The sequence below is a fragment of the Panulirus ornatus genome, chromosome 9, assembly GCF_036320965.1.
Source record: "Panulirus ornatus isolate Po-2019 chromosome 9, ASM3632096v1, whole genome shotgun sequence".
In the NCBI taxonomy this organism is placed as follows: domain Eukaryota; kingdom Metazoa; phylum Arthropoda; class Malacostraca; order Decapoda; family Palinuridae; genus Panulirus; species Panulirus ornatus.
Window position 1 is genome coordinate 39,188,832 of NC_092232.1, and position 26,820 is coordinate 39,215,651.

Below are 26,820 nucleotides of genomic sequence, written 5' to 3' on the forward strand. Positions count from 1 at the left end.
AGTCAGATCGCTTTTGACTCAACTTTGTCATGTAAGCATACAGAGCTAGAAACACCCCAAATGTGAGAGCAGTGCTCCATACAGGGACAAATCAATCCTTTGTATAAATGGAGCAACAGTTTAGAAGAGAAGAAGCTTTGACATCAAAACAGGATACCCAGTTTCTTAGAGGCAGACTTAGCTACTCCTGTACTGTGGGGTTTCCAAGAAAGAGTGATGTTACAGTAATACCAATTACGTTCAATGAGTCAAGAGGTAGAATCACAAAACTGTCAAAGGGAAGAAGAGTTGTGAGGAGTTTTCGTTAAATGGGTAGAAATTGGGTCTCGGAGGAATTAAACTTAACAAGATTTTGCCTACCCCACTGAGATAAGTGACGAAGCTGTGTCAAGACATGATGCAGGATGAATGAGAAGAGAGGGAGCAGAACTGAGGGATGCGGATGAATGCAGTGTTGAGTCATTAGTGTATGAGTGCATATGATTATTTGTGGAGAGGAAATCATCAAAAAAGAGGAGAAAAAGTGTAAGGGACAGGACAAAACCAAGGGACATCACTGTTCATGGAGAAAAGGGAGGAGGCAGATCCATCAACAACCACAAAGATAGGGAGAGAGAGAGAGAGAGAGAGAGAGAGAGAGAGAGAGAGAGAGAGAGAGAGAGAGAGAGAGAGAGAGAGAGAGAATGGGAGCTTAGAGATGAGACCCTGATGCAACATCCTCTCAAAAGCCTTAGATATATCAAGGGCAACTACACAAGACATTCCAAAATCTTTCAGAAATGACCAGACATTAGTAGGACAGGAAAGAGTATCACCAATGGATCTCACCTTACAGAAGTCATATTGGTGATCAGAGAGAAGGCTGTGATTCTCGAGGTGTTTAAGGATATGGGAGTTCAGGAGGGATTCAAAGACTCTGGAGATGGCAGATGTCAAAGCAATAGGACGATAGTTGGAGGGGTCAGAGCAGTCACCCTTCTTAGGGATAGGATTTATTAATGCATGCTTCCAAGGAGAAGGAATAGTTTTGGTTTTTAAACAGAAACAGAACAGATAAGTAAGCACAGGTGCAAGTTCAGAGGCACAATCTTTCAGTACAATGGGGATGGATGCCATCAGGACCACAAGTCTAGCTTGCATCCAGAGAAAGAAGTACTTTTTGGACAATCTGAAAAGAGATTATGGGGAGAGGCATAGGATTAGTAAGAGGAGCATCAGGGGGTGAAGAAATGTTAAAGTCATCCAAAGTAGAGTTAAAGGAGAAATGGGAACCAAAGAGAGTTACTCTGTCTTTGGGTAAGATAGCTATAGTACCATCAGAATGGAAAATGAAGGAAAGTTAGCAAGACAGAAGTTGTTAGAGATGCCCTTAGCTAAAGAACATAAAGTGAACGACGAGGAGAGGTTATCGAACTTCCTTTGGATAAAGAAATGCTTCACCTCACAGATAACATGCTTGCAGTGATTATGGGCAGTGCTAAAGGCTAAATGGGAGCCAGAGGAAGGAGAGTTCTCCAAGTCCAATATGCCTCATCCCTTGCCTGAATGGCCTCAGAACAGGAACAGTTGAACCATGGAATGGAAGAAGAGGTTGTCTTGGAGGAAGAGGGGATAAATGCTTCCATTCCTGCAAGAATAACCTCTGCTATGTGTTTGGAAGAGACAGAAGCATCACCACATAAGAGACAGTAATTTACCCAGGGAAAGTCACAAAAGAAGTTACGTAAGTTATTCAAGTCAGCTTTGTTGAGGTGCCAGTATTTATGCTTAGCAGAGGCTGCTGGAGTGGTAGGTGCCATTAGAAAAGATACACTTAAGAGAGCGTGATCAGATGAACCAACTTGGGGCAAGTTTGTGTATTTACACCGTGATGGACTAGCAGTGAAAAACAAATCCAGAATATAAGAAGTGTCACAGCAGTCAGGAATATGGATGGGTACGATGGGAGATCATTTGCTCTAAATTACTGAGAATGGAGGACATGAAGGCTTCAATCCCTCCACCATCTGCATGGGAGGAATTCAACCAATCCATACGGTAAATGGTAAAATCCCTGAGGTAGAGGATCTTGATTTGCAGGCGAGAGGATGTCAAAGTCTCAAGGCAGGAATTCAGACAGTCAAAGAAGGAAGTAAAATTTGTAGAATTGGGGGAAAAACAGACGAAACAGAGGAAAAGTGTGCTAGTAGGGAGACAGATCTTGAGCCACATAACATCAAAGTTTGGGGACTCAAGGTCCTTGAGGCATGCAACAGGTGTGCAGATGTTGAAATACGCACAAACACCACTTGTGAACTGGAATCCTAAGTGATGGTTACAGTAAAATATGGAAAAGGGACTAGTGAGAACATCATTAGATAACTGTGTCTCAGGGAGAAGTAAGAGGCACGAGACAGATGGTGTTCAACTGAGGAGAGGTTACTAAGAGACCACGAATGTTGGTAAAGTGAAGAGAAAAAAAAGGAATGCCTGGCAGAGAGGGAGAAGAGAGTGGTGGGAGTAAGTGAGCTTGGGAGACTTGTGTGAAGAAGTACCAGCAGAGATTGAGTGTAGAATGGCAAAAGGTGAGAGCAAATGATATGAGGGGAGTGGGTGAGGAATAGGATGTATTTAAGGAAGCAGTGATGGTACATACAAAAGATCCATGTGGCATGAGAAAGGTGTGAGGTGCGCAGATTAGAAAGGGTAAGGAGTGGTGGGATGAAGAAGTAAAGTAGTTAGTGAAAGAGGAAAGAGAGGTGTTTAGACGATACTTACAAAGAAGGAGTGCCAATGACTGGGAGATATACAGAACAAAGCAGCAGGAGGTCAAGAGGAAAGTGTAAGGGTTGAAAAAGAGGGCAAATGAGAGTTGGGGTAAGAGAGTATCATCAAACTTTGGGGAGAATAAAACAAAGGAGGTAAACAATGTGCAAAAGACAAGAGAACAAATGGGAACATCGGTGAAGAGGGCAGGTGGGGAAAAGATAACAGGAAGTGATGAAGAGAGGAGATGGAGTGAGTATTTTGAAGGTTTGTTGAATGTGTTTGATGATAAGAGTGGCAGATGTAGGGTGTTTTGGTTGGGGTGGTGTGCAAAGTGAGAGGGTTAGGGAGAATGGTTTGGTTAAGAGAGGAGAGGTGGTGAAAGCCTTGTGGAGGATGAAATACAGCAAGGTGGTAAGTTAGGATGGTATCGCAGTTGAATTTATGAAGAAGGGGGTTAACTGCGTTGTTGATTGGTTGGTAAGGATATCAATGTATATATGTATCATGATGAAGTGCTTGAGGATTGGCAGGATGCATGCATAGTGCCACTGTACAAAGGCAAGGGGGATAAGGGTGAGTGTTCAAACTACAAAGGGCATAATTTTGCTGAGCATTCCTGGAAAACTGAATGGGAGGTATTGATTGAGAGGGTGAAGGCATGTACAGATCATCAGATTGGGGAGGAGCAGTGTGGTTTCAAAAGTGGTAAAGGATGTGTGGATCAGGTGTGTGCTTTGAAGAATGTGTGAGAAATATCTAGAAAAACAGATGGATTAGTATGTGGCTTCTATGGATCTGGCAAAGGCATATGATATGGTGCATAGAGATGCTCTGTGATAGGTCTTAAGAGTATATGGTGTGGGAGGTAAATTGCTAAAAGCAGTGAAAAGTTTTAATCGAGGATGTAAGGCATGAGTACGAGCAGGAAGAGAGGAGAGTGATTGGTACCCAGTGAAGGTCGGTCTGTGGCAGGGGTGTGTGTGATGTCCCCATAGTTGTTTAATTTGTTCAAGGATGGGGTGGTTAGGGAGGTAAATGTGAGGGTTTTGGACAGAGGGGCGAGTATGAGGTCTCTTGGGGATGAAAGGGCCTGGGAAGTGAGTCAGTTGTTCACTGATGATACAGCACTGGTGGCTGATTCGAGAGAGAAATTGCAGAAGTCTGTGACCGAGTTTGATAAAGTGTGCGAAAGGAGAAAGTTGAGAGTAATTATGAATAAGAGCAAGGTTATTAGGTTCAGTAGGGTGGAGGGAAAAGTTAGTTGCCATATAAGTTAGAATGGAGAAAAATTGGAGGAAGTGAATTGTTTTAGATATCTGAGAGTGGACTTAACAGCAAATGGAACCATGGAAGCAGAAGTGTCACAGGGTCAAAGAGGGGGTGAGGGTTCTGGAAGCGATGAAGAATGTGTGGAAGTCAAGAACGTTATCTCAGAAAGCAAAAATGGGTATGTTTGAAGGAATAGTGGTTCCAACAATGTTGTATGGTTGCGAGGCATGGGCTATGGATAGAGTTGTGCACAGGAGGGTGGATGTGCTGGAAATGAGATGTTTGAGGACAACGTGTGGTGTGAGGTGGTTTGATCGAGTAAGTAATGTAAGGTAAGAGAGATGTGTGGAAATAAAAAGAGCATGGTTGAGAGAGCAGAAGAGGGTGTTTTGAAATGGTTTGGGCACATGGAGAGAATGCGTAAGGAAAGATTGACCAAGAGGATATATGTGTCGGAGGTGGAGGGAACGAGGAGAAGTGGGAGACCAAATTGGAGGTGGAAAGATGGAGTGAAAAAGATACTGTGTGATCGGGGCCTGAACATGCAGGAGGGTGAAAGGCAGGCAAGGAATAGAGTGAATTGGATCGATGTGGTATACCGGGGTTGACGTGCTGTCAGTGGATTGAATCAGGGCATGTGAAGCGTCTGGGGTAAACCATGGAAAGTTTGTGGGGCCTGGATGTGGAAAGGGAGCTGTGGTTTCGGGTATTATTGCGTGACAGCTGGAGACTGAGTGTGAACGAATGGGGCCTTTGTTGTCTTTTCCTAGTGCTACCTCGCACACATGAGGGGGGAGGGGGGATGGTATTCCATGTGTGGCGAGGTGGCGATGGGAATAATAGGAGCAGACAGTGTGAATTGTGTGCATGGGTATATATGTATGTTACTGTGTGTGTATATATATGAGTACATTGAGATGTATAGGTATGTATATTTGTGTGTGTGGGCATGGTGTGTGTACATTGTGTATGGGGGTGGGTTGGGCCATTTCTTTCGTCTGTTTCCTTGCGCTACCTCGCAAACGCGGGAGACAGCGACAAAGCAAAATAAATAAATATAAATAAATATAAATATAAATATAAGGCCCCACCCCCTTTGGTTTTGGGGGGGGGGGGGGGGGGGAACTGGGGTGGAGTTTGGTAAAGTGTGTGGAAGAAGAAAGTTAAGAGTAAATGTGAATAAGAGCAAGGTTATTAGGTACAGTAGGGTTGAGGGTCAAGTCAATTGGGAGGTGAGTTTTGATGGAGAAAAACTGGAGGAAGTAAAGTGTTTTAGATATCTGGAGTGGATCTGGCAGCGGATGGAACCATGGAAGCGGAAGTGGATCATAGGGTGGGGGAGGGGGCGAAAATTCTGGGGGCCTTGAAGAATGTGTGGAAGTCGAGAACATTATCTCGGAAAGCAAAAATGGGTATGTTTGAAGGAATAGTGGTTCCAACAATGTTGTATGTTGCGAGGGTGGCTATGGATAGAGTTGTGCGCAGGAGGATGGATGTGCTGGAAATGAGATGTTTGAGGACAATGTGTGGTGTGAGGTGGTTTGATCGAGTGAGTAACGTATGGGTAAGAAAGAGAGATGTGTGGAAATAAAAAGAGCGTGGTTGAGAGAGCAGAAGAGGGTGTTTTGAAGTGGTTTGGGCACATTGGAGAGAATGAGTGAGGAAAGATTGACCAAGAGGATATATGTGTCGAGGTGGAGGGAACGAGGAGAAGAGGGAGACCAAATTGGAGGTGGAAAGATGGAGTGAAAAAGATTTTGTGTGATCGGGGCCTGAACATGCAGGAGGGTGAAAGGAGGGCAAGGAATAGAGTGAATTGGAGCGATGTGGTATACCGGGGTTGATGTGCTGTCAGTGGATTGAATCAAGGATGTGAAGCGTGTGGGGAAAACCATGGAAAGCTGTGTAGGTATGTATATTTGCGGGTGTGGACGTATGTATATACATGTGTATGGGGGGGGGGTTGGGCCATTTCTTTCGTCTGTTTCCTTGCGCTACCTCGCAAACGCGGGAGACAGCGACAAAGTATAAAAAAAAAAAAAAAAAAAATGTAAGTATGTATACGTGAAAATGTATAGGTATGTATATGTGCATGTGTGGGCATTCATGTATATACATGTGTATGTGGGTGGGTTGGGCCATTTTCTCATCTGTTTCCGTGCTACCTCGCTAACACAGGACACAGCATCAAAGTACAATAAATATAAATATGTGTACAGTAGGGTTGAGGGTCAAGTCAATTGGGAGGTGAGTTTGAATGGAGAAAAACTGGAGGAAGTGAAGTGTTTTTAGATATCTGGAGTGGATCTGGCAGCGGATGGAACCATGGAAGCGGAAGTGGATCATAGGGTGGGGTAGGGGGCGAAAATTTTGGGAGCCTTGAAAAATGTGTGGAAGTCGAGAACATTATCTCGGAAAGCAAAAATGGGTATGTTTGAAGGAATAGTAGTTCCAACAATGTTGTATGTTGCGAGGCGTGGGCTATGGATAGAGTTGTGCGCAGGAGGATGGATGTGCTGAAATGAGATGTTTGAGGACAATGTGTGTGTGAGGTGGTTTGATCGAGTAAGTAACGTAAGGGTAAGAGAGATGTGTGGAAATAAAAAGAGCGTGGTTGAGAGAGCAGAAGAGGGTGTTTTGAAATGGTTTGGGCACATGGAGAGAATGAGTGAGGAAAGATTGACAAAGAGGATATATGTGTCGAGGTGGAGGGAACGAGGAGAAGAGGGAGACCAATTGGAGGTGAAGATGGAGTGAAAAGGATTTTGTGTGATCGGGGCCTGAACATGCAGGAGGGTGAAAGGCAGGCAAGGAATAGAGTGAATTGGAGCGATGTGGTATACAGGGGTTGACGTGCTGTCAGTGGATTGAATCAAGGCATGTGAAGCGTCTGGGGTAAACCATGGAAAGCTGTGTAGGTATGTATATTTGCGTGTGGGACGTGTGTATATACATGTGTATGGGGGTGGGTTGAGGGGCCATTTCTTTCGTCTGATTCCTTGCGCTACCTCGCAAACGCAGGAGACAGCGACAAAGTATAAAAAAAAAAAAAAAAAAAAAAAAAATGTGTATAGAGTGGATGGGCTATTCTTCATCTGTTAACAAATCCCTTGGGGCAAAAAAAAAAAAAAAAATTTTATTTACCTTGCCACCTGGTCAAAGGAGTACAACTTGACAACTAAGTGCTGGCTCACTACGATACCCTCACTAACCCTTCCAATACCTCGGCAGCTAGTATTGGTAATATAGCATAATATAATAACCAATCCATACAACCATCAAAAGGACTTACATAAACTATAGGAAAGCAGACTGGTTAGTCTTCACACAGTATATGGAAAGAAAGCTCCAAAAGTTAGGTATAGAAGGTTTTCCATCCTTGTATCACATCTCACACTTCATTAACATCTCCAACAAAGCCATCAAAGAGCACATTCCCAGAGGACAGATGAAGAAATATAACTCAAACTTCTCTGCAATCATAACATGAACATCCTTCATGTACAGATAACCTTACATTTTCATCACTACACCCTTACACCACGATAGCAGAACAAATATACAACGCTCCATAACACAAATGGAACAATGGCTCACCCACAGCAGAATGTCTGCATTTCCAAAAGAAGGATTCCATCACTCTTTTCAACCCCAGACACAAATCCAATTCATCCTCTCCATATCTTGAATGGCAGTCTAGGCATCACATGCACCTACATTCACTCCCTACACATGACTTTCAATCTCCACATCAATAATATCAACACAAAAGCAAGACTTAAACTAAATGGTCTCAGAATACTAACTAATATGAGATCTGGATATGAAAAAGAATCCCTTAATGTCCTCTAAACATAATTCATCTGTTCCACTTACACTAAGCCTCAACTGCCAAGTATTCCACCCTCAAAAGCAATTATAACAAAGCTGCAAATCACAAAAAATAGTGCAAATCAGAACAATCACTGACTGCCTCGCAAACAAAAGCACTCACCACCCACACTTAAACAAAGAATGATTTCTTCAGTAATCATCCAGTTCATGCTTTTTTAAATGAGGCACTAGTAAGAGACTAAAAAACACCCTCACCTCCTCAACACTTATATCAAATTGAACAATGTACTTACAAATGTACCTGAGACACGAACAAGTGATTTCCAATCATAAATTTCAGAAATCTACTTGTATCAACTATGATAAAAAAGGGCTTGAGAGTAATCAGTTCCTTAGCCTGATCATCAGCCAACCATCACTAACACTAGAATTACTGACTTGAAAATCATAAATGTCTGGCTGGAAGTACAACCCATCAATTTGCAAAAATAAGTGTAGTGTAGCATCATGTAGTACTTGAGAGGGAAAGGCAGCCTCTCCTCCCTCCTCCACCACCTCCTTCCCTCCTCCTCCTCTCATGCTCCTGCATCACTTCTCTTTCATTTTCAGTATCTCAGTCTTTATCCTCCCCTTTGTCTGACAATGAATCTTCCTTACCACTGTCATAAATCATTGACAAAAACTTACTGTTTCATATTCCTTATGTTGTCCTACTTTAGTTGGTGAAGGACAAGTTGTGTGGTGGAGGCAGTAGCTTCCCGTCTCCCTTTCCTCCCTTCACAATGAACGACGCAGAAAAGTAGCATCATGTGAGTCACTTTGCTCATCTAAATCATCCATTTCCTCCACACTGTTAGATTATTCTTCTAATTTGCACCTGACATTAGCACTCACTTTTCTTTGTGCACCTAATGTACCACAAGTACTATGTGAAGTTGATGATTCCAGGTCATCATTGTAATATGTATACCCACCCTCCACAATGAATGTAGAAAGACTGGAGTGGGTAGATAAGGAGTGGGAATGTGTGGGTTATGTAGGTGGACTCTAAGGGGCATGTAATCAGGTAAACATGCATGCGCCACAAGTGTGCAATTCAAAACAAAAGGTGTGGCACCCAGATAGTACATCCAGCTTACTGAAAGCTCCTTCTTGAAAAGCACATTGTACTTTAAAGGCTAATCCTCACTCTTCCATGCTGTTCACTTTCCATCTGATTTTTGATGTAATGGTTTTGAAGGATAAAGTCAACAACCTTGATGTCCTTTCTCTTAGCCATGAGGTATAGCTTCGTCTAGGATCTCTAATCTAATTGAGTATGTAATACTTTCTTTTTCTTTCATACTATTCGCATTTCCCGCATCAGCGAGGTAGCGTTAAGAACAGAGGACTGGGCCTTTGAGGGAAATCCTCACCTGGCCCCCTTCTCTGTTCCTTCTTTTGGAAAATTAAAAAAAAAACGAGAGGGGAGGATTTCCAGCCCCCCACTCCCTCCCCTTTTAGTCGCCTTCTACGACACGCAGGGAATACGTGGGAAGTATTCTTTCTCCCTATCCCCAGGGATAAGTATGAAATACAACACCCACTAATTGTATGAGTCATCAACCTTGCCCAGCCATAGCACTGATTCAATATCTTGGGCCTGAAGGTGCATAATACTAACATTGTGTTTTTCAAACTAATTTACATACCAATTTTGTAGGAGGTAAGTTTGAATGGAGAAAAACTGGAGGAAGTAAAGTGTTTTAGATATCTGGGAGTGGATCTGGCAGTGGATGGAACCATGGAAGCAGAACTGAATCATAGGGTGGGGGAGGGGGCGAAAATCCTGGGAGCCTTGAAGAATGTGTGGAAGTCAAGAACGTTATCTCAGAAAGCAAAAATGGGTATGTTTGAAGGAATAGTGGTTCCAACAATGTTGTATGGTTGCGAGGCATGGGCTATGGATAGAGTTGTGCACAGGAGGGTGAATGTGCTGGAAATGAGATGTTTGAGGACAACGTGTGGTGTGAGGTGGTTTGATCGAGTAAGTAATGTAAGGGTAAGAGAGATGTGTGGAAATAAAAAGAGCATGGTTGAGAGAGCAGAAGAGGGTGTTTTGAAATGGTTTGGGCACATGGAGAGAATGCGTGAGGAAAGATTGACCAAGAGGATATATGTGTCGGAGGTGGAGGGAACGAGGAGAAGTGGGAGACCAAATTGGAGGTGGAAAGATGGAGTGAAAAAGATACTGTGTGATCGGGGCCTGAACATGCAGGAGGGTGAAAGGCAGGCAAGGAATAGAGTGAATTGGATCGATGTGGTATACCGGGGTTGACGTGCTGTCAGTGGATTGAATCAGGGCATGTGAAGCGTCTGGGGTAAACCATGGAAAGTTGTGTGGGGCCTGGATGTGGAAAGGGAGCTGTGGTTTCGGGTATTATTGCGTGACAGCTGGAGACTGAGTGTGAACGAATGGGGCCTTTGTTGTCTTTTCCTAGTGCTACCTCGCACACATGAGGGGGGAGGGGGGATGGTATTCCATGTGTGGCGAGGTGGCGATGGGAATGAATAGGAGCAGACAGTGTGAATTGTGTGCATGGGTATATATGTATGTGTCTGTGTGTGTATATATATGAGTACATTGAGATGTATAGGTATGTATATTTGTGTGTGTGGGCGTGTGTGTGTGTACATTGTGTATGGGGGTGGGTTGGGCCATTTCTTTCGTCTGTTTCCTTGCGCTACCTCGCAAACGCGGGAGACAGCGACAAAGCAAAATAAATAAATATAAATAAATATAAATATAAATATAAGCTGGTGACTGAGTTTGGTAAAGTGTGTGGAAGAAGAAAGTTAAGAGTAAATGTGAATAAGAGCAAGGTTATTAGGTACAGTAGGGTTGAGGGTCAAGTCAATTGGGAGGTGAGTTTGAATGGAGAAAAACTGGAGGAAGTGAAGTGTTTTAGATATCTGGGAGTGGATCTGGCAGCGGATGGAACCATGGAAGCGGAAGTGGATCATAGGGTGGGGGAGGGGGCGAAAATTCTGGGGGCCTTGAAGAATGTGTGGAAGTCGAGAACATTATCTCGGAAAGCAAAAATGGGTATGTTTGAAGGAATAGTGGTTCCAACAATGTTGTATGGTTGCGAGGCGTGGGCTATGGATAGAGTTGTGCGCAGGAGGATGGATGTGCTGGAAATGAGATGTTTGAGGACAATGTGTGGTGTGAGGTGGTTTGATCGAGTGAGTAACGTAAGGGTAAGAGAGATGTGTGGAAATAAAAAGAGCGTGGTTGAGAGAGCAGAAGAGGGTGTTTTGAAGTGGTTTGGGCACATGGAGAGAATGAGTGAGGAAAGATTGACCAAGAGGATATATGTGTCGGAGGTGGAGGGAACGAGGAGAAGAGGGAGACCAAATTGGAGGTGGAAAGATGGAGTGAAAAAGATTTTGTGTGATCGGGGCCTGAACATGCAGGAGGGTGAAAGGAGGGCAAGGAATAGAGTGAATTGGAGCGATGTGGTATACCGGGGTTGATGTGCTGTCAGTGGATTGAATCAAGGGATGTGAAGCGTGTGGGGAAAACCATGGAAAGCTGTGTAGGTATGTATATTTGCGTGTGTGGACGTATGTATATACATGTGTATGGGGGGGGGGGTTGGGCCATTTCTTTCGTCTGTTTCCTTGCGCTACCTCGCAAACGCGGGAGACAGCGACAAAGTATAAAAAAAAAAAAAAAAAATAATGTATATGTATGTATACGTGAAAATGTATAGGTATGTATATGTGCATGTGTGGGCATTCATGTATATACATGTGTATGTGGGTGGGTTGGGCCATTTTCTCATCTGTTTCCGTGCTACCTCGCTAACACAGGACACAGCATCAAAGTACAATAAATATAAATATGTGTACAGTAGGGTTGAGGGTCAAGTCAATTGGGAGGTGAGTTTGAATGGAGAAAAACTGGAGGAAGTGAAGTGTTTTAGATATCTGGGAGTGGATCTGTCAGCGGATGGAACCATGGAAGCGGAAGTGGATCATAGGGTGGGGGAGGGGGCGAAAATTTTGGGAGCCTTGAAAAATGTGTGGAAGTCGAGAACATTATCCCGGAAAGCAAAAATGGGTATGTTTGAAGGAATAGTAGTTCCAACAATGTTGTATGGTTGCGAGGCGTGGGCTATGGATAGAGTTGTGCGCAGGAGGATGGATGTGCTGGAAATGAGATGTTTGAGGACAATGTGTGGTGTGAGGTGGTTTGATCGAGTAAGTAACGTAAGGGTAAGAGAGATGTGTGGAAATAAAAAGAGCGTGGTTGAGAGAGCAGAAGAGGGTGTTTTGAAATGGTTTGGGCACATGGAGAGAATGAGTGAGGAAAGATTGACCAAGAGGATATATGTGTCGGAGGTGGAGGGAACGAGGAGAAGAGGGAGACCAAATTGGAGGTGGAAAGATGGAGTGAAAAGGATTTTGTGTGATCGGGGCCTGAACATGCAGGAGGGTGAAAGGAGGGCAAGGAATAGAGTGAATTGGAGCGATGTGGTATACAGGGGTTGACGTGCTGTCAGTGGATTGAATCAAGGCATGTGAAGCGTCCGGGGTAAACCATGGAAAGCTGTGTAGGTATGTATATTTGCGTGTGTGGACGTGTGTATATACATGTGTATGGGGGTGGGTTGGGCCATTTCTTTCGTCTGTTTCCTTGCGCTACCTCGCAAACGCAGGAGACAGCGACAAAGTATAAAAAAAAAAAAAAAAAAAAAAAAATGTGTATAGGAGTGGATGGGCTATTCTTCATCTGTTACCTGGCACTACCTTGCCACCTGGGTCAAAGGAGTACAACTTGACAACTAAGTGCTGGCTCACTACGTACCCATCACTAACCCTTCCAATACCTCGGCAGCTAGTATTGGTAATATAGCATAATATAATAACCAATCCATACAACCATCAAAAGGACTTACATAAACTATAGGAAAGCAGACTGGTTAGTCTTCACACAGTATATGGAAAGAAAGCTCCAAAAGTTAGGTATAGAAGGTTTTCCATCCTTGTATCACATCTCACACTTCATTAACATCTCCAACAAAGCCATCAAAGAGCACATTCCCAGAGGACAGATGAAGAAATATAACTCAAACTTCTCTGCAATCATAACATGAACATCCTTTCATGTACAGATAACCTTACATTTTCATCACTACACCCTTACACCACGATAGCAGAACAAATATACAACGCTCCATAACACAAATGGAACAATGGCTCACCCACAGCAGAATGTCTGCATTTCCAAAGAAGGATTCCATCACTCTTTTCAACCCCAGACACAAATCCAATTCATCCTCTCCATATCTTGAATGGCAGTCTAGGCATCACATGCACCTACATTCACTCCCTACACATGACTTTCAATCTCCACATCAATAATATCAACACAAAAGCAAGACTTAAACTAAATGGTCTCAGAATACTAACTAATATGAGATCTGGATATGAAAAAGAATCCCTTAATGTCCTCTAAACATAATTCATCTGTTCCACTTACACTAAGCCTCAACTGCCAAGTATTCCACCCTCAAAAGCAATTATAACAAAGCTGCAAATCACAAAAAATAGTGCAATCAGAACAATCACTGACTGCCTCGCAAACAAAAGCACTCACCACCCACACTTAAACAAAGAATGATTTCTTCAGTAATCATCCAGTTCATGCTTTTTTAAATGAGGCACTAGTAAGAGACTAAAAACACCCTCACCTCCTCAACACTTATATCAAATTGACAATGTACATACATGTGACTGAGACACGAACAAGTGATTTCCAATCATAAATTTCAGAAATCTACTTGTATCAACTATGATAAAAAAGGGCTTGAGAGTAATCAGTTTCCTTAGCCTGATCATCAGCCAACCATCACTAACACTAGAATTTCTGACTTGAAAATCATAAATGTCTGGCTGGAAGTACAACCCATCAATTTGCAAAAATAAGTGTAGTGTAGCATCATGTAGTACTTGAGAGGGAAAGGCAGCCTCTCCTCCCTCCTCCACCACCTCCTTTCCTTCCTCCTCCTCTCATGCTCCTGCATCACTTCTCTTTCATTTTCAGTATCTCAGTCTTTATCCTCCCCTTTGTCTGACAATGAATCTTCCTTACCACTGTCATAAATCATTGACAAAAACTTACTGTTTCATATTCCTTATGTTGTCCTACTTTAGTTGGTGAAGGACAAGTTGTGTGGGTGGAGGCAGTAGCTTCCCGTCTCCCTTTCCCATCACTAGAACTACCAGAAGTTGCATCATGTGAGTCACTTTGCTCATCTAAATCATCCATTTCCTCCACACTGTTAGATTATTCTTCTAATTTGCACCTGACATTAGCACTCACTTTTCTTTGTGCACCTAATGTACCACAAGTACTATGTGAAGTTGATGATTCCAGGTCATCATTGTAATATGTATACCCACCCTCCACAATGAATGTAGAAAGACTGGAGTGGGTAGATAAGGAGTGGGAATGTGTGGGTTATGTAGGTGGACTCTAAGGGGCATGTAATCAGGTAAACATGCATGCGCCACAAGTGTGCAATTCAAAACAAAAGGTGTGGCACCCAGATAGTACATCCCAGCTTACTGAAAGCTCCTTCTTGAAAAGCACATTGTACTTTAAAGGCTAATCCTCACTCTTCCATGCTGTTCCACTTTCCATCTGATTTTTGATGTAATGGTTTTGAAGGATAAAGTCAACAACCTTGATGTCCTTTCTCTTAGCCATGAGGTATAGCTTCGTCTAGGATCTCTAATCTAATTGAGTATGTAATACTTTCTTTTTCTTTCATACTATTCGCCATTTCCCGCATCAGCGAGGTAGCGTTAAGAACAGAGGACTGGGCCTTTGAGGGAAATCCTCACCTGGCCCCCTTCTCTGTTCCTTCTTTTGGAAAATTAAAAAAAAAACGAGAGGGGAGGATTTCCAGCCCCCCACTCCCTCCCCTTTTAGTCGCCTTCTACGACACGCAGGGAATACGTGGGAAGTATTCTTTCTCCCCTATCCCCAGGGATAAGTATGTAATACACACCCACTAATTGTATGAGTCATCAACCTTGCCCAGCCATAGCACTGATTCAATATCTTGGGCTGAAGGTGCATAATACTAACATTGTGTTTTCAAACTAATTTACATACCAATTTTGTAGGAGGTGAGTTTGAATGGAGAAAAACTGGAGGAAGTGAAGTGTTTTAGATATCTGGGAGTGGATCTGGCAGCGGATGGAACCATGGAAGCGGAAGTGGATCATAGGGTGGGGGAGGGGGCGAAAATTCTGGGGGCCTTGAAGAATGTGTGGAAGTCGAGAACATTATCTCGGAAAGCAAAAATGGGTATGTTTGAAGGAATAGTGGTTCCAACAATGTTGTATGGTTGCGAGGCGTGGGCTATGGATAGAGTTGTGCGCAGGAGGATGGATGTGCTGGAAATGAGATGTTTGAGGACAATGTGTGGTGTGAGGTGGTTTGATCGAGTGAGTAACGTAAGGGTAAGAGAGATGTGTGGAAATAAAAAGAGCGTGGTTGAGAGAGCAGAAGAGGGTGTTTTGAAGTGGTTTGGGCACATGGAGAGAATGAGTGAGGAAAGATTGACCAAGAGGATATATGTGTCGGAGGTGGAGGGAACGAGGAGAAGAGGGAGACCAAATTGGAGGTGGAAAGATGGAGTGAAAAAGATTTTGTGTGATCGGGGCCTGAACATGCAGGAGGGTGAAAGGAGGGCAAGGAATAGAGTGAATTGGAGCGATGTGGTATACCGGGGTTGACGTGCTGTCAGTGGATTGAATCAAGGCATGTGAAGCGTCTGGGGTAAACCATGGAAAGCTGTGTAGGTATGTATATTTGCGTGTGTGGATGTATGTATATACATGTGTATGGGGGGGGGGTTGGGCCATTTCTTTCGTCTGTTTCCTTGCGCTACCTCGCAAACGCGGGAGACAGCGACAAAGTATAAAAAAAAAAAAAAAAATTCCATTAATAAGACAACTTTCTCCTCATGGTTCCATCAAGTGAGAATTTATTAACTATATATCATATCATCCTGGTGACAGAGTACAGTTTTATGGAAAGATGTTCATGTGTATCAAAGCACTTAGATTTCAAAGAGAGTAAGCCTTAAGACAAAAGAAAAGACTGGTTGGACTGTTTAAGTCTAACCTGCAAGAAAGAATTTCACACTATAATGCATTGGAGGTTGATTAAGAGGCTGGATCACCAAGCATCAATTAGGGGTAAACTCCTTAAATGGGAAGATGATCTAAGTGGAAAGAAACAAAGGACGCATGTCGAAGAAATCTTCTCAAAATGAGATGAAGTGAGCAGTGGAGAGGTGCAGGGTTCTGTTCTGGGGCCATTACTCTTCCTAATCAATGTAAATTACTTGCCTGAAAATCTGGACTCCTACCTGAATATGTCTGCAGATAATGCAAAAGTCATGAGGTAAGTAAACAGCAAGGAGGATTGGATCACCTTACAAAGGAACCTTGAATGCTCCAAAGTTGGTTTACTATATATCTGATGAAGTTCAACCCAAGTAACTGTAAAGTAATGAAGGAGGGTCACCGTGAAGCAAGGCCTCATTATGCTTACTGTCTAGCAGCAAATAATCTGCAGGAATCTGTGTGTGAAAATGCGCTGGGAGTCAGCACTGTCCCTAACCTTTCACCAGAGTGCCATCTTATGAGATTAATCTAAGGAGACCAACTGTGTGCTAGCAAATATCAAAACAGCATTAAAGTTCATGGATGTTATCATTATGCAAGCTGTTCATATCATACATAAGGCCAAAACTAGATTCTCTATTTATCTATCCCTTTCTGACACACATTCCCTCAGGGAATTCCCATGAAGAGGGTAGCCATGGCAAAAAATTCTCCACTCATCTTTGTCCTTACATGCCTTCCTTTCATACATATGCTGCTTAGGTTTGGTTATCGCACCTAAAGACAAAGATAACAAATGTCCAGAGAAGTGCTACAAACATGGTACCAGAATTAAAAATACTGAGTTACAGAGAAAGGCAAGAGGCTTAAAATTTGCCCATCTTGAAACAGAGAAAAGGGAGGGATGACCTAATCACAACCTTAATGATTTTGAAATAGATTGATGACAGAAAGTGAAAAGGTCTTTGACAAATGTAGAGATAGAGCAACTTGAGGACATAAAATGAAACTAAACAAAAAAGTAAAGGACTAATTCTATAGCATAAGAGTGGTAGACAAATAGAACAAAATAACTGAGGACATGGTTAATACATACAGCATGCACAAATTCTAGAAGCTGTAAAGTAGTAGAGAGTGATTAAAGGCCCCATGAGTAATAAACTTCCTCCCTATGCAGTAAATATAGGCAATTACAAATTTGTAAACTTACACTATATGTCTACATCAGTATGTCTAAAAACAATTTAACTAAGAAATCAAATTGACTAACCTTTTGCAGAGAGTGGCAAGACCAAATGCCTGGAGAAGGCGGGAGGTGAGGATACATCACCTGTGTTCAGAAAACCCAGTACATTAATGGCAGGATCCACACTCACACGGATCACTTCAAAGTCATGGTGGCGGCAGTAAGGCTGAAATGAAAACAATTACTTAGATTTCTTATCAATCAGAGGAAAGTTACAAAAGCATCAACTTGATTCAGGTTTTTTTTCTCAGCCTAAGTAGGTATTTCACTTCCTACACTGATGGTCAACCATGATGGTCTGATTACACCATTTTCGAAGCATAACCGACAGGGCACACACCAGCTTAGAACTGTAAAACAGCATGCATACAGGCCCCTTCCCTCCCTGTCAAGTACCACAAACCTACATTCATAGGCAAATCACAAACCAATTGCCAGATTTTTCAAAGTTAGATATAAGAAAAACCATTCTAAGTAGGGAAAAGTATCCATTACATACAAAATAATATTTCATCTATCAAAGTTTTCTCTAGATTTGTTCCAACAATTTCCACAAGTGAAAACAAGACAATACAGGAGGTAGCACAACTATTTACTTAAATATCCAGATAAAATCAAATTGGAAAAACACTCAGCAGCAGCATCTGGAATCAATCTGAGCCTAAATGTCAATGTGATGGGGAAAAAGTGTATTCACAGAAACAGGTTGATAAAAGACTGCAGAGGAGGAAACTGAGTACTTAGAAAATCTTACAGATATGAGAGAATCTCAACATACAGTTACTCAGTGTTATCAGATGGATGAATGAAAGCATTTCTGTAGAAAGGTGGATTTTGCAAAGAAACCCACATTACTCAAAGTGAGTAATTTGGAGCAGAAATGCAGCAAAGAACACCACCATCTTAATATGAAAATTTATATACGGACATTACTTATGTTTTTATGCCTATTCCCAGAACTACTTTCCATTCATCAAGACACTGGAAGGATATCAACAGGCATTATAATGCAAAGTGAGAGTCACACTGCCCTCTTTACCTAATAAGATCCCATTTCCTATGGTACCCATTTTAACCATTCATATGTAAACTTATTCTTCACCCTTTTCCCCACAAAAAAGTTTAATTCAATTATCTTAACAATATTTTCTTATGACAACACCACAGGATGTTATCTTAAATTATCACAGTCATCCACAAGTACTTTCTAAAATCTAGAAAATACTCCTTGTGGTGGTCAGTTATGTTTATTCTTCCTATACATTCATTCAATTCATCTGGGACTTAGCTAAACTCAGATAACCAGAAATTTGGTTAGTTAGATTTTAGTTATCAAATCAAAAGAGTACTCAAAAATTGCAAAAATGAATCATGAAAATTTGAGTTGTACACACCATTTAAAAGTTTTTTTGGTGTCTCAGGATATGATGGTTGTGCTGTAGTAAACATTACTTCCTCGGTGACTTGGCAGTTGGTGAAGGTTCTGGGACTTCCTCTTTACCACGTAATTTCTGCTTTTTGCACATAATTTTCTGATACTAAGTCAAAGCTTAAAATTTTTCAAGAACTCAACAGAAAAACTGCAATGGTCCTTGATCTCCATATTTTCATAAAATATTTGCCTATACTCAAATCATCACTTGATGTTAAATATGCATCTTCCTTCTCCCTCTCCCTAAACTACTCAGGAAGTACTTTGTCTAACTCTAGAGACTTTTTTTGTTGATGTCTTCTAGGCAATGCTGTCTTCATACTCATACGTTTCATTTCTCATAATAAGAACCACTGCCCTATCTAGAGTATCCATGTGTCATCATAAGGGGGGCATTATAGTACAAAAAAAATTTAATAAAATATAAAAAGGTCACTATGTGGTCCTGTTGACTCACATGGTACAGAATCACCTACTAATGCCATGCAGTGATTGGAATTTGAACTATAAAACATTAACATATTGTTTTCACTTTTGCTTCAATTTTGTGTCTCTCACAATGTGTTCATTTTTGGTGAATAGAAATCTAAGGTCCATAACAAGGTTGCCTATATAAAAGAAGAAAATCTAAATAGTGGTAGAAACATGGTAGCATAGCAGAAGGTGCCTCTCCCTTCAGTTCACTTATTGGCAGGAAAGAGATTAGAAAAAATATCAAGCACTACAATGGTGATAAGACACTGCTCTGTAGATTTTACAGGAATGTGTGGTGTGGAAAAGTTCCGTAACAGATTCATGACAAGATGAATTCTTGAAAAAAAAAAAAAAAAAAAAGCCATTCTTACCAATAGCATATATTCATGAAGTATTGTTTAATCTTGACTTTAAGCCATTTAGTCTTTGCATTTACTACCTAAGGATATAGTTTATTCAAATGCCCATTCAATCTATTTTCTATCTTCTTTTTTTAATACCCGACTGCCACTTCCTGCAGTAGCAAGGTAGAGCCAGAAACAGATGAAGAAGGGCCACATCCACTTTCATCCATTCTCTGACTGTCATGTGCAATGCACTGAAACCACAGCTCCCTATTCACAACCAGTCCCTACAAAACTTTCCCTGCTTTAAACCCATATGCTTCATACACACCAGTTCAATCCATCAACAGCATGTTGACCTCAGTATACCACATCCTTCCAATTTCACTTGCACAGCTGTCACCCTCCTTAATGTTCAGGCCTTAATTGCTTAAAATCTTTTTCACTCCCTCCTTCCATCTCCAATTTGGTCTATCCATTTTTCTTGTTCCCTTCACTATCTTTTTCACGCCATTCTTCCATCTCCAATTTGGTCTCTCCATTTTTCTTGTTCCCTTTTTTTCTGACACATATATCGTTTTTGTAAACCTTTCCTGAGTTATTCTCTCTGTATGTCCAAACTATAACAGCACATCCTCTTCAGCTCTTTCAACCATACTCTTTTTATTGCCACACCTCTCTCTTACCCCTTTCATTGCTCACTCAATCAAACCACCTCTCACACCATTTACTGTCCTCAAACATTTCATTTCTAACATATCCACTCTCCTCCGCACAACCTTACTTATAGCTAGTGTCTTGCATCCATATAACATTGTTAGGACTACTGTACCTTCAAACATGCTCATTTTTGCCCTCCCAGATAATGTCCTCTCTTTCAACACATTCTTCAGCACTCCTAAAATGTTCAACCCCTCGCCCACTTTATGAATCACTTCCACTTCTACGGTTCCATTCACCGCCATTTCCACTCCCAGGTATCTAAACCACTTCACTTTCCCCAATTATTCTCATTCAAACTCACACCCCAATTAACCTGTCCCTTAACCCGGCTAAACCTAATAACCTTGCTTTTCTTCACATTCACTCTCAACTTCCTTCTTCCACATATTCTTCTATATTCAGTCACCAACTTCATCAGTCTCTCAGTTGAATCTGCTATCCAGTTCTGTATCACCAGGAAACAACAACTGACTCACTCCCCAGGCCCTTTCATCCCCCACAGACTGCATACTTGCCCCTCAATCCAAGACTCTCACATTTAGCTCCCTCACCATTCCATCCATAAACAACTTAAACAACCATGGAGACATAATATACCTCTGCCACACACATTCTCTTGTGTTTCACATATTGTTAAGCTTCCAAAACATCATCCTCTCTCTAAAGTTTACTGCTATTCACTCACTCAACTCTCATTTGCCCTCTTTTTCATCCCCTGCACCTTTCTCTTACCCTGCTGCCACTCTCTCTTATACACCCCAAATCATTTGCCCTCATTCCCTGTAAGTACCACCCAACCCCTTTCTTTTCTCTTTCACCTGCGAATTTACTTCTAATTTGTCCCCTCCCACCTTTTGCATGCCACATGCATCTCTCGCATATGCCAGCAGTGCTTCCCTAAATACTTTGCATTTGTCACCGTCTCCCCTTGCTTCATTTATTCTCACCTTTTGCCATTCTACACTCAATCTCTCCTGGCATTTTTTCACATAAGTCTTTTGTCCAAGCTCACTTACTCTCAACATTCTCTGCGCATAAATATTGTTTCCTCTTTTCCAAATACCTCTACAAATCTTCATCCTCGCCTCCACGACATAGTGATCAAACATCCCACCAGCTATCACTCTTAGCATATTTACATCCAGAAGTCTCTCTTAATAAGTCTCAATTAATATGTAATCCAGAAATATCTGGTAATTATCTTTCCTACTCACACATATATGTCCTTTTTAAAATGGTATCCCCAAACACTAGTCCTTTCCCAGCACACAGCTCCACAAGCTGTTCACCATTTCTATTTATAATACTGAATATTATTGTACTCTAAATACCACATTACTCACCTTCACATTCAAATCACTCATCACTAATACCCAGTTTCTTACATCAAAACTGCTGACACCCTCACTCAGATGCTACCAAAACACTTGCCTTCCATAATCTTTCACCTCATAGCTGGTGCATAAGCACCAATAATCAACCATCTCTTGCTGTTCACTTTCAGTTCTAAATAAATCAGTCTAGAATTTACTTCCTTACGCTCTCACACAATCCCACAACTCCTGCTTCAGAAGTAATGCTACTCCCTCTTGTCCTCTCACCAACCCCTGACTTTACCCCTAACACTTCCAAAACATTTTTCCCTTTACCTCTTAAGCTTTGTTTCGTTCAGAGCCTGAACACCCCAGTGTGAGCCTTCGAGGAGGATATGCACTTCCCACTGGCTCCTTTGTCTGTTCCATCCTTTAGAAATTGAAATAGTCTTTTTTTTTATCCCCTGCTCCTCACCACTTTAGTCAACTTCTACAGCATGCAGGGACTTTGGAGGCAGAATTCTTTCTTCCCAACTCCTCCAATCAAATGTGAGAAAAAACTTGCTCATTTTGTTATTACAATGACTCATGACTGAGTTTGGAAGAGTGTGTGAAAGGAGGGAGTTGAGATCAATTGTGAATAAAGGCATGGATATTTGGTAAAGCAGAGTTGAGGGACAGGTTAGTTAGTTATCAGGAATCTTCCCTATCTGCAACAATTTGTTAAGGGTTTCAGTGACTGAAGAAGCCTGTTGACAGCCAGCTTCATTCAGTATTCTGGGGAAGATATCATCTGGACTATCTGCTTGGATTTAGTTTGTACAGGTATTCATGTACTTTGTGGAATTCAAAATTTTTGATGTTCAATTTATCATTTTTGGTGCCCAAGTATATGCACTGTGCTTGTTGGTAGGCAGCCAACAATCAGGGAAGTATATTACCAGTACTTACCCACCTGGGTATCAAGAGGGTTAGTGACATCTGCTTAGTGAGCCAGCACTTTAGTGGTTGTCAAGTTGCACTCCTCTGACCCAGGTAGCTGTCTTTTCTTTCTGCCTCACTAACATGAGGCCTACTAGCATTCTGTCCACAAACATTCAGTCTCTCCTTGTCATATGTAACACTTGAAAACACTAAATTCATGCATCTCATTCTTCATAACTACATTTTCCTGCAGTGAGCACTATGTGCTAGCCTTACCTTTTGGCAAAAATGGTCAGAGCAAAGTAGATAGTAGTAGTAGGTAGGAGCATTAAGTAGTAACATTAAGTAGATGTAGTTGGTAGGAGCAACAGATAGAAGTCATTAGGAACATTAGGTAGGAGCTTCTGCAAACATTGCACTAGACTTGCCCTCTGCTAGTGGCCTGTTAAGGGTGACACACTTAAAGATTCTGTTGCCTTAGTCACCACTATGAGGGAGTTCCAACTAAAACAGGCATCAGAGATAGAGATATAGATACCTTGCAGTAAATTAGACATAATACCTGTTAAGGGTAACCATTTCTTTCTTGTTGCTTGTGTGTTATCAGCAGTGGATAAAGGTTAAATAGAATTTTAAGATATATTCTTGCCTCTGTTGTATTCATAAAATTTTGGGGGTTCTTTTTTATGATGGAGACTTTTTTTTCAAAGATTTTCTTAAAAATTTTTATTTTCTTCCTAACCTCTCTTAGCAATCTTCTGCTATGTTTGCCATTTATTTCTTTATTTCATCCAATCTGGCTTTTCCCTTTCACAACTTCTTTTCAATTTTCTAGGGACACTAATACCTTCAAGGGGAAAAAATATGTTTTTGAAGTTACTCTACACCTTTTCAACAGTATCTACATCTAATAGCCTGATCCAGTCAAGACGTAAGCTGTCGATGTCAATATCTAAGATTGGGTACTGTTATGTTCTTTTTGATATGACACTGGAAGTTTACAGTGAATCTGAAACTACTGTGATCACTCTTTTCATGCTTTTTGCAGATCACTCAGGTACTAAAAAGGGTGATGTTTGCATACAATAATACATATTACAATACCACCACTTATTGGGTCATAGGTCATTCAATTTAGGAAACAGTCTTCTAGTAAATCAATTAATCTGTTCCCCTTATGGTTACTTGTAATGAGGTCCCATCTCATGTTGGGAATGATAAATATCTACCAGTTATTGCTTCTTGGTCATTTACTGAGGATTTGATTTCATCATACATAGATCTATTGTCTTCTTTACGAAGTTTGAGGGTCTATACACTCATCAAAAAATAAGTAAGAAGTAAGATTATTTGTGAAAGTGAAGAGAGAGGCATTTGGACAATTTTTGCAAAGAAATAATGCAAATGACTGAGAGATGTATAAAAGAAAGAGGCAAGAGGTCAAGAGAAAGGTGCAAGAGGTGAAAAAGAGGGCAAAGGAGAGTTGGGGTGAGAGAGTATCATTAAATTTTAGGGAGAATAAAAAGATGTTTTGGAAGGAGGTAAATAAAGTGTGTAAGACAAGGGAACAAATGGAAACATCAGTGACGGGGGAATAATGGGGAGGTAATAACAAGTAATAGGGATGTGAAAAGGAGATGGAGTGAATATTCTGAAGGTTTGTTGAATGTGTTAGATGATAGAATGGCAGATATAGGGTGTTTTGGTCGAGGGGGTGTGCAAAGTGAGAGGGGCAGGTAGGATGGTTTGGTAAACAGAGAAGAGTTAGTGAAAGCTTTGCAGAAGATGAAAGCCGGCAAGGTGGTGGGTTTGGATGGTATTGCAGTGAAATTCATTAAAAAAGGGGGTGACTGTGTTGTTGACTATTTGATGAGAATATTAAATGTATGTATGGTTCATAGTGAAGCGCCTGAGGATTGGCAGAATGCATGCATAGAGCCATTGCACAAAGGCAAAGGAGATAAAGGTGAGTGTTCAAATTACAGAGGTATAAGTTTGTTGAGTATTCCTAGAAAATTGTATGGGAGGGTATTGATTGAGAGGGTGAAGGCATGTACAGAGCATCAGATTGGGGAAGAGCAGTGTGGTTTCAGAAGTGGTAGAGGATGTGTGGATCAGGTTTGCTTTGAAGAATGTATGTGAGAAATACTTAGAAAAACAAATGGATTTGTATGTAGCATTTATGGATCTGGAGAAGGCATATGATAAGAGTTGATAGAGATGCTCTTTGGAAGGTATTAAGAGTATATGGTGTGGGAGGAAAGTTGCTAAAAGCAGTGAAAAGTTCTCATCGAGGAAGTAAGGCATGTGTACGAGTAGGAAGATAGAAGCGATTGGTTCTCAGTGAATGTTGGTTTATGGCAGGGGTGCAGGATGTCTCCATGGTTGTTTAATTTGTTTATGGATGGGGTTGTTAGGGAGGTGAATGCAAGAGTTTTGGAGAGTGGCAAGTATGCAGTCTGTTGTGGATGACAGGGCTTGGGATGTGAATCAGTTGTTGTTTGCTGAAGATACAGCGCTGGTGGCTGATTCATGTGAGAAACTGCAGAAGATGGTGACTGAGTTTGGTAAAGCGTGTGAAAGAAGAAAGCTGAGAGCAAATGTGAATAAGAGCAAGGTTATTAGGTTCAGTAGGATTGAGGGACAATTCAATTGGGAAGTAAGTTTGAATGGAGAAAAACTAGAGGAAGTGAAGTGTTTTAGATATCTGGGAGTGGATTTGGCAGCGGAGGGAACCAGGTAAGCATAAGTAAGTCACAGGGTGGGGGAGGGGGCAAAAGTTCTGGAAGCGTTGGAGAATGTGTGGAAGGCGAGAACATTATCTCGGAAAGCAAAAATGGATATGTTTGAATAGTGGTTACTACAATGTTATATGGCTGAGAGGTGTGGACTATATATAGGGTTGTTCAGAGGAGGGTGGATGTGCTGAAAATGAGATGTTTGAGGACAATATGCAGTGTAAGGTGGTTTGATCCAGCAAGTAATGAAAGGGTAAGAGAGATGTGTGGTAATGAAAAGAGTGTGGTTGAGAGAGCAGAAGAGGGTGTGTTGAAATGGTTTGGTCACATGGAGAGAATGGGTGAGGAAAGATTGACAAAGAGGATATATGTGTAAGAGGTGGAGGGAACAAGAATCGGGAGACCAAATTGGAGGTGGAAGGATGGAGCGAAAAAGATTTTGAGTGATTGGGGCCTGAACATGCAGGAGGGTGAAAGGTGTGCAATGAATAAAGTGAATTGGAACGATGTGGTACACCGGGGTTGATGTGATGTCAATGGATTGGACCAGGGCATGTGAAGCATCTGGGGTAAACCATGGAAAGTTTTGTGGGGCCTGGATGTGGAAAGGGACCTGTGGCTTCAGTGCATTATACATGACAGCTTGAGACTGAGTGTGATCAAATGTGGCCTTTGTTGTCTTTTCCTAGTGCTATCTAGAGCGCGTGCGGGGCGTGGGGGTGTCATTTCATGTGTGGCGATGTGGCGACAGGAATGAATAAAGGCAGCAAGTATGAATTATTTTTTTTTTTTTTTTTTTTTGCTTTGTCGCTGTCTCCCGCGTTTGTGAGGTAGCGCAAGGAAACAGACGAAAGAAATGGCCCAACCCACCCCCATACACATGTATATACATATGTCCACACACGCAAAATATACATACCTACACAGCTTTCCATGGTTTACCCCAGACGCTTCACATGCCCCAATTCAATCCACTGACAGCACATCAACCCCGGTATACCACATCGCTCCAATTCACTCTATTCCTTGCCCTCCATTCACCCTCCTGCATGTTCAGGCCCCAATCACACAAAATCTTTTTCACTCCATCTTTCCACCTCCAATTTGGTCTCCCTCTTCTCCTCGTTCCCTCCACCTCCGACACATATATCCTCTTGGTCAATCTTTCCTCACTCATTCTCTCCATGTGCCCAAACCAATTCAAAACACCCTCTTCTGCTCTCTCAACCACGCTCTTTTTATTTCCACACATCTCTCTTACCCTTACGTTACTCACTCGATCAAACCACCTCACACCACACATTGTCCTCAAACATCTCATTTCCAGCACATCCATCCTCCTGCGCACAACTCTATCCATAGCCCACGCCTCGCAACCATACAACATTGTTGGAACCACTATTCCTTCAAACATACTCATTTTTGCTTTTCGAGATAATGTTCTCGACTTCCACACATTCTTCAAGGATCCCAGAATTTTCGCCCCCTCCCCCACCCTATGATCCACTTCCGCTTCCATGGTTCCATCTGCTGCCAGATCCACTCCCAGATATCTAAAACACTTCACTTCCTTCAGTTTTTCTCC

General features: G+C 41.7%; 1 protein-coding gene across 4 annotated transcripts in view; it reads right to left on the reverse strand.

The window, feature by feature from the left end:
* The window catches only part of IntS14 (integrator complex subunit 14), a 206,815-nt gene that overhangs the window by 93,821 nt on the left and 86,174 nt on the right, over positions 1–26,820 (reverse strand). For all 4 annotated transcript variants that reach the window (XM_071665059.1, XM_071665061.1, XM_071665060.1 and 1 more), the window contains exon 7: positions 17,312–17,453. In XM_071665059.1, coding sequence (XP_071521160.1) covers positions 17,312–17,453 — 142 coding nt within the window. The remainder of the gene's footprint in view (positions 1–17,311; positions 17,454–26,820) is intronic.